Source organism: Amblyraja radiata, chromosome 9 (genome assembly GCF_010909765.2).
Source record: "Amblyraja radiata isolate CabotCenter1 chromosome 9, sAmbRad1.1.pri, whole genome shotgun sequence".
NCBI classification, from domain to species: Eukaryota; Metazoa; Chordata; class Chondrichthyes; order Rajiformes; family Rajidae; genus Amblyraja; species Amblyraja radiata.
This window is the reverse complement of record NC_045964.1, coordinates 36,771,470-36,780,365: the sequence shown is the minus strand read 5'-3', so window position 1 is coordinate 36,780,365 and position 8,896 is coordinate 36,771,470. Positions and strand designations below refer to the sequence as shown.

General features: G+C 45.5%; 1 protein-coding gene across 1 annotated transcript; it reads right to left on the bottom strand.

Moving 5' to 3' along the window:
• Positions 1 to 818: 818 nt before the first annotated feature.
• On the bottom strand, positions 819 to 3,691 carry foxa1 (forkhead box A1). The gene is made up of 2 exons (XM_033027127.1): positions 3,479 to 3,691; positions 819 to 2,851 (listed from the first exon to the last, which is right to left on the bottom strand). The coding sequence occupies exons 1-2, from the start codon at positions 3,551 to 3,553 to the stop codon at positions 1,688 to 1,690; spliced, it is 1,239 nt and encodes a 412-aa protein (XP_032883018.1). The 5' UTR covers positions 3,554 to 3,691; the 3' UTR covers positions 819 to 1,687.
• Between the last annotated feature and the right edge of the window lie 5,205 nt (positions 3,692 to 8,896).

The following is an 8,896-nucleotide window of genomic DNA, read 5'->3' as shown; positions in this document are numbered from 1 at the left end:
CAAAATAAATAGAGCATGCATTAAAATATTTATTTTTAAACCCACATCAGTTAAATAATTGTCAATATGAAATATAATTATAACGATATATTTTCAGGGTCTGTGTTTTGCGCGATATCACAGAGACAGGACAGCGGCAGCAGTTCACACTTGGCAACACATTAACGTGTGTAGCGGCTGCCTGATAAGCGGGCGTTACACAAATACATAGAATACTTGACTTGAATGGAAGATTTGGTGATCGCTTGGACACCAACTCCAGATCTGTTTTAAATAAATGAAATGTGTTGTAATATCCGTTGTTTTTTCGTGTTTCTTTTAACTATTTTGCTGCGATTTGATTCACTACATACATATTCTAGTAGTTCTGCTTTTTAAAATATATAAATTCGAAGATGGGAAACTGAGCATCTGAATTGTCGAACCAGGGTTGAAGGAGTTCAAACACAAAGTCAGTGGCGTAAACATTTTTTTCCAGTGCCTGGGAACCTTTAACTGCTGTACTTGAAAATTAATCTGCTCATAATTATAGACCGTCCTTGCAGAATTAATGAAATATTATTTAGTGCATGTGGCCACTGGATAAAATTTTAAAATATACCTGATGTCTGACCCCTGTTATGTTCAGAAAGACTGACACGCCCGTTGTTATAATTATGGACATTGTCGCTGAAACTTCTGATCTAAAAAGATCTACCAATCAAGATAAATCGCTCGCTTGTCGTGACGTGCTGAATTGTATTATACACAAGAAATAATTATCAATGATTAAAAAATAAGCACACTTAATGGTGACTAATCTAATGACAAATGACAAGTTTTTGCGAATTAACTTTTTATTTTCTCATCAAATCAAAATAATTTTATTCGTTTTCATAGAATTACAAATACAAAATTAACAACTCCTTAAATTCCATTTGTATTATTATTTTTTTAAACAACTTAAAACTATGAAGGACCTAGAGTTGACCATGCAATAAATTAGGCACATTGAGACAAGCTGCGAGAGACCGCCTGGCTATGTACTAACACCGACATTTCTAGACAGCTAAAAACGAGGGGGAAAGTGCATGAACACCAAGTAGAAATAAAAGTCAAAAGTCATTGTGGAACGATAAAAAGGTAACTTTTCGAGGTTCCTGATGCAGGTAACATTTGGTTCATTTTTACAATAAACCCGCTTTAAAAAAATGTTCGCCAATGTTGAAATGGTCATGCAAAATGAGCCGAGTTTCATTAAAACTGTACAACGTCCGGAAAGGCTGTGGGGAACAGCGGTTTCATAAAATGAACATAGTTATTTTTCTCCAAGCAGGCTGGTTTTAATTTAGATACCACCACCTTTTCATCTTTTCAAGTCTTGCAATGACTTTGTGTGCAGCCATGGGGAACATTGAGCAGACGCGGAGAACATAACATAACCGATTCTAAAAATCTTACAGCACGTTTCCAAAACAAAAAAAAATTAAAAACATGCTGCAGGTGTCTGACTTTGTGAAATGTACAATTGTGATTTAACGTTTGCAGCTACTTTATACTTCCACAGTTTCTACACATGTACAGGTTACAAAGTAACAGTCTCTGCACAGAAGATGCATTTTGCAGCGATCCCAGTTAGGGAGAAGTTTTATTGACTTTGCAGGGGGGGGGGGGGGGGGGGGGGGGGGGAGGGGGGTTAGCTTCATGACTAGGAAGTGTTGAGGACGGGCCTGGAATACACACCTTGGTAGTATGAAGCTTCGCTGGCCAGCACCAAGGGGTCCATGCCGCCCTTGCCCATGGAGGCGAGGGGCAGCCCGCTGGACATGCCTCCACCGTAGCTGGAGTAGTGCATCGCTTGCTCGTAAGCCTTCAGGTCCATCTTGTGATGATGGTGCTGCTGCTCGGACGACATGAGGTTGTTGATGGAGAAGGGGTGGTTGAAGGAGAAGTGTGGGTCCGCCTTCAGCGGATGCATGTGGTGCGGCTCGGCCGCCGGTAGCTGGCCCAGCGACAGCGGGTGTGGGAGCGGATCCAGCGCTGCGCTGAGGACCGGAGCCGAGCTCACCACCTGAGCCTGGCACTTCAGCTCCAGGCGAGGCGCCGTGTCCGGGTTGGGCTCGGCCCGGCTCATGCTGTTGTTCCCCCTAGGCAACGGCGAACCGGATTCCCCTTCCTGCTCCTCCTCCTCCTTCCTCGCGCCGTCCGGACCCCCTTTCATTGACGGTTTCTTGTCACATTTGAAGCGCTTCTGGCGCCGCAGGTAGCAGCCGTTCTCGAACATGTTGCCCGAGTCCGGGTGCAAGCTCCAGTATGACCCCTTGCCCGGCTTGTCGGGCGAGCGGGCCACTTTGATGAAGCAGTCGTTGAAGGAGAGCGAGTGTCGAATGGAGTTCTGCCAGCGCTGTTGGTTCTGCCGGTAGTAGGGGAAGAGTTCCATGATCCACTGGTAGATTTCGCTCAGGGTCAGCATCTTGCTCGGCGCTTGCTGTATGGCCATGGTGATGAGCGAGATGTAGGAGTAAGGCGGCTTGGCGTGAGGGTAGGAACGCCGCAGGCTCTTGGCGTCCCGGGGCCGGCTCCCGTTGCCCTGCGGGTAAGACATGGAGCTCATCCCCGGGTAAGGGCTCAGGCCGTTCAGGGAGTTCTGCTGTGCGTTCAAGCCGGGGCTGATGGCTGTCATGCCGGCGCCCATGCCGGCTGGCCCTCCGCCCATGCCGGGGGAGCCGAGGCCGGCGCCGATGGCCGGGTTCCCGTAGGACATGTTGAAGGAGCCGGCGGTCATGTTGCCGCCGGAGCCCATACTGTTCATGCCCATGTAGGTGGTGCCCAATCCCGGGTTCATGCCGTTTACCGGCATCGTCGAGTAGGCCTACACAACAAAGGGAAAGAAATTAGTCGGACAGGGGTCAGAAAGCCAACGCTTGCCTCCCCTTCACAAGACCCCACACTTCATACATTCTTCTACAGGAAACGGACTCTTAACATCAAAATTAGGCGAGAGCCACGCCTCTTTAAAATTAAAAATACAAAGTTGTAACAGCTTCTTTCCCTGTGAGTAGCAGCGGCGGTGGCGGCGGAGGCAGGTCGAGTGCTCGGCGTGGTGTGTTGTAGAGCGCTCCGGAGCCGGGGTGCAGGGAACGTGCCGGCCGCTCCAGGGGTCCCACATTCCCTCCCCTCTCTGATGCCACCCCGTGGTCAGGAACCTAGAGGTTCCCTGATTACCCCCACCCCTGCACCGAATCCTCAAATGAGCAACACGGAGCCGTTTCCTGAACTATTCGCGTCCTTTCGCTTTGAGCAAATTGCCCACATGACATCCGCCAGACAGACCTCGAAATAAACATGGTCCATTTTTTGGAGCGTATAAAAAGTTCATGGGTAGATTGCTGATAGTCTTGTCTTGAAAATAGGCGTTAAAAAGCCCGCAACCCCCTGTTAGCGAACGACCCGCAAGTGCTCACCTTAAAGTAAGGTTGAACCCGATACTTTTGCTTACCTCTTGTGGTTCTCCGTAGTAATTGCTCCACTCAGATGCTTCGTGTCCTTCCATCTTCACTGCACCTAACATCATGGAGGCAAAGTACAAAAACGAACATCAAAGCTGACCCCCAAAATAAGATCCCACCGCGGATGCACTCTGGCTGAAGCCAAATGAGGGAGATGGAAAGGGGGAACTGCGAGAGTGGAGAAGGGTGGGGAGGTGAACACTTTGAGTGGCGCTGGGGACATGCGTAGTAATCCGACTGTTCACAGATCCTGCCTCCTGTCCCGATTTGCGCAGGATTTTTCTTTATTTGAATATTTAGCTCTCACCTAGGCGTCGGGATACTTACTGTGCTCCGATTGCACACCTGCCTTGTCCGCTGCGAGTCAGCGGAACCAATCTTTAGCCATTGCAAATAGTCCCTGTTGGATTTGTAAAGAGGCTAATTGGTTTAACGTGGAAACAATAGGAAAGACAAACTCCAGCACTGGGACGCGAAGCGATAAATTAATTGAGCAGGGAAAAGCTAACCAAAGTGGCATTTTTCTCTCCCAGAGATTAAACGGGTGAGATTAACACGGAGGGTGTTCTGTGCATCTCATGTTTAGCTTTACCTGAACTCCGGTACTGTAACATTCTTCAAATTAAGTTAATGTGGGTTTTTGTTCAGTAAATCGAGGCAATTATTTTGCAAGCAAAGGCGTACTTTACGTAACATGTTTCGTTCGGCAAGTGGAAGTAAACTTTATCCAGAACTTGGAGACAAACTTTTGTGACTCGTTTGGTCTTCTGAAAGTTTAAATCTGACGGCTATAACTACCGAGTCCCATCGATGTAACACCTCAGCAATATACCAACGTACGGGATTAATTCGGTGAATCGCTTCGTATAGAAACCTTCTCATACGCGGTGAAGTTTGGTGAGATTGTGCAAAATGCATTACTTCGGTAAATCAGTAATTTGTCAAGCAGATAGTTGGTCTGGCAGCCTGTCTGGAGATAGCACCGTTAGCAAACCTTTGGCCAGCAAATATCTTATCTCGATCAATAACGGTAGCATTCCGAAAACAGGCAGTTTCTGGGAATTGTCCCCGATGGCAAGTAATTCGTTACATTCCTCGGTTATATGAGCTACAGTCTGAGCTCCACATGTCGCCTCGACGGGCTGCAAAGGGCGAAGGACCTCTCTGTTTGCTGTTCATTTATAAATCTAAACAAATGTCTGTTTAATACGGTTTTAGGCCCAGCTACATTCCTACCGTGAAAGAGAGGAGACGGCGTGAAAGTGGCAAATGTAATTAGCCCGAGGAAGAATTTACTCGACAACGTGACGTCTTTGAGGAATGGTGTTAAATAAACGCTTTCTCCGTCCTTCTTTCGTCGTAAAAATGCAGATTGGAAGAATAGTTTGCATTCAAGATCACGTACCTCGGTTACCCTCTGCGAAGTTTGCAGCCCGCGACGGTCCTGGCTTCCAAGCGCCAATAAGTGAGACTGCAGCTTGCCTCTTGGCTTTATGTAGCGCCTAGCAACGGGACTGCTTTTGGATCAGAGATGTTCACCCGAACAAGATGAATAGTTCTGGACTCTTTTCTCGGCGTGTTTTAAGAAGAAATTTGCCGTCCACCCATGAACTGCCCCAAGAATATGTCGAGAGAAAATTGTGGTTTAAAGCTGACAACATACGCTTTGGCAACTTACAGACCAGGAAGGCTTGATCAGCGACCGAGTCTCCAATTTTGCGCCTTTGAGTAGCGGGGGTGTAATTTGAAGTGCTATTAGAAACGGCAACGTATTTTAAATTCAGTTTTCTTACAGAGGAGAGAGGCTGGAAAAACAACTCGAAGCGGTATTACACAGGAAGCCACCGCCGGTGCATGTATGTTATGGCTGCGATTTGCATCAGCAATGGGGGCACAGTTAAAAGGTCAGGCATTGTGTCTTCCAATGAAGTCTTGGTCAACGAGCTCAGAAACGAGTCCGTGTATCCTTTGCCAGTTGCGTGGGGAAGCAAATTCCTTCCTGCACATGCCCATTCCAGCATAAACATACTTTACACATTCTTGGGGAGATAAAAGCCTGCGTATTTTTGTGAAATAAAAGTAACGCTCAACGTTTCATCAGTTTCATGAATCCATGTAGAATTTCTGATGAAATTGCTTTTTAAAAATATTGTGTCGGGAAAATATGATAAAATAAGACCTCGAGCAAAACACAAAGTGCTAGAGGAACTCATCGGGCCAGGCAGCATCTGGGAGGGAATGGACAGGCGATGTTTCGGGTAGGGACCCTTCCTCAGAAAATTGGATCCTTTTTTAAAAAGTAAATTGATGAAAGTGGACACACACCACACGCGCTCGACCATTTTAATCAATACCCGAGATTTCGCGACCTTTTAATTTCATTTCTCCAGTTCTGGCTTCACGTACAACTCGCCCATAAATGGGTGGACAGTTCAATTAGAAATTGATTTTGGAGACAGTTTTTATTTGTGTTACTATATAACACCAGCTCCTAAAATAATAGTGGAAGATTTTCGATCTTTGAGATTTTAGGAATGCTGCCAAACATTTCTGAATGAAATATCGTTATTTTAGGTGCAGAATGCATACATTTTTTACGATGAAATTTAACTGCACAGATTTACAAGGAATATGCAGTTCAGGCCATTCCTGTAAACCAGCCCGTGCGGGTTCTTGGGTTCCATTCCAACATTTTCCATCTTTCATCAATTAATAGTGAGTACGTTGACTTCCTTTGCCCATCACGTTTCAATGCATTCATTTTATTTCATCAGCCATTTTTTCCGGTATTACTATTCGGGAAATGGAGATTTTTCTCAATCCCATTTTGATAGCACAATTACTAATTTATATTCAATCCTGTTTGGTTTCCTGTTCTTATCAACGCTGGTTCTGTATCATGCCAATCATAATTTCAAAGACCCCCCCCCCCCCCCCCCCCCCCCCCCCAATAGACCATCTCTCAGCTTTCTTTTTTTTCCCAGATAGAAAGAGACCCAGCCTATTTATCACTACCCCGATAGGTATAACCTGGCGTATCTATTACCACCCAAGTGCAACTTTCCTGCACCACGTGCATAGCTTCTACGTTTCCCTTTAAATAAAAAGAAAATATGGCGACCAGACTTGTACACGGGACTCCAAGGGTGGTTTGAGCAAAGTTCAATGCAAGTTTAGAATAACTTCTCGACTTTTTATTTCAATCCCTCCAGACATAACAAACGGTTCGTTTGCTTTTTTACGCCTTTATTCACCTGAATCACTGCTTTTAGCCATTTATGTGTATTTCAAGATCTTTTTGTGCCTCCGCTTCAGTTATTTTTCTGAGCAAAACGTTATCCATGTGTTGAAATTCTTCCGCTAATTATATGTATTCTGCATGTGTTTTGATGTCTCGTTGTAGTTTAAAACAGTTCTTCCCATTGACGTCTATAAGTTTATATCATTCATAAATAAGGGAAGATTTTGACCCTGAAATCTGGATGTTCATCATAATTGTGAAATACATCTGTCCCCGTGGAGCCCTAGTTTCTGTTGCCTACCTGTCTGAACAATCATCCTTTACTCGTACTGAGGGCTTTCTGCTTAAAGCCAGGTATTCTCACATGTTGTATAAGAAGGAAATGCAGATGCTGGATTAAACCGAAGATAGACATGTTTCCGATTTCATTTCATTCGCCAATCTATAACTGACACCACTGAAAGCCTTTTGAAAGTCGAGATGAAGTACAGTTACAAATAGATTTCAATAAGTCAAAACAAATATAAATAAACATTTAACATTTGTATTAAAGCGGCTTTTGGATAAACACGGATATGCAGGAAATGAAAGGATAAGGATTCATATGGATGAATTAGAGTTGGCCTTGGCATCATGTTGGCCACAGCCATTGTGGGCGGAAGAGCCCGTTCATGTGCTGTACTGTTCTATGTAAACTATTAAAATGAAAAAAAGAATGTTAATAATTTTAAAATATTGAAATACGGTAAAACAAGTAAAACAACTTACCTTTCCCACAGGATCGGCAATGTACTGGAATGATTGCACCAGACACCGTTGACGTAAAGGTCGCCCCCGGCCTCTCTCAGCGCCGGCATCTGATCTGACCTCGCCTCGAACTCCCACCTTTGACTGCGCTTGCATGGAAGGCCGAGATGTGCGGAGCAGTGGACTGCAGACAGTCAGTAGTGCACGGTTCTTTGCAGAACCATCTCAAGCCATCAATCTTATTTCACTCCCCATGGACGCTTCCCGATCTGCTGAACATAGTCGCGCGTTATAACAGTTTTCATTGCCAAGTATTTGTGGCACTATCACAATATTATGCTGCGCTTATTCTGGCATATAAAATATGGATACCAGTGCCTCTGCGATTTCTTCGCCGGAATTTTTTAATTATGTCGACGCAATCTGACAAGTCAAGAGTTTCATCCCTTTGAGTTGCTTAGTTAATAATTCCTCACATATTTTAAATACGGGTTTCAAATATTATCTTCCAATGACATGTCCATCTGACCCTTGCCTGAAGCGATGTCAATGTTTAACAGTCCCGTGGTTTGGTTTATGAACATTCCCTGTTCATTTAGTTCCCCCGAACAGCATGGAAACAGGCCCTTCTGCCCACCGAGTCCACGCCGACCACAGATCACCCGTTCACACTAGTTCTCTGTTATTGCAATTTCTCATCCACTCCCTGCATCTTAAGGGACATTTTTGCAGAGCGCAATTAACATACACACCAGCAGGTCTTTGGGATGAGCACTCGGAAGAAACCTACTCGGTCACAGGGAGAACGCGCAAACACCACACATACAACGTCCGAGGTCAGCATCGAACGCGGGTCTCTGACGCTGTGAGGCAGCAGCTCCGCCAGCTGTGCCTCCAAACTCTGATGTGATCCCGTTCATTCCGCAGTGGGCTTCTTCCTTCCTTCGACTTCCATTTACGTCCGTGTGGACTATTTATCCACGACTCGATACCTGAAATACCTTCCACCCCTACTCTTGACCTCCCCCCCACCTCCGCCCCCACCCCAATCAGGGTTCACTTGTTATTCATTGGTTCTTTGTTTTTTTGGGGGGTAAATTTATGTTTCATGTTTTTTTGTTTGATGTGCGATGTCAGATGAGATAAGACCCCTTGCAATCGGATACTCCTCCCGCCTAGATTACTGCAACTCCCTCTACACTGGCATCAGCCAATCTCCCTGTCCCGCCTGCAACTGGTCCAAAACGACGCAGCGAGATTCCTGACGGGCACCCGAAAAAGGGACCACATCACCCCGATTCTGGCCTCTCTCCACTGGCTCCCTGTGCGGTTCCGAATAAATTTCAAGTTCCTCCTTTATGTCTACAAAGCCCTTAACGGGCTTGCCCCCACCTACATCAAAAGTCTGCTTACCCACCAC

What these genes read in the sequence shown, in the direction of transcription:
- foxa1 (XM_033027127.1), bottom strand. Translation starts at nt 3,553, where the DNA reads ATGATGTTAGGTGCAGTGAAGATGGAAGGACACGAAGCATCTGAGTGG. An exon ending in ACTACGGAGAACCACAAGAG is followed by an intron (nt 2,852 to 3,478) that starts GTAAGCAAAAGT and finishes TTTGTTGTGTAG; the next exon opens with GCCTACTCGACGATGCCGGT.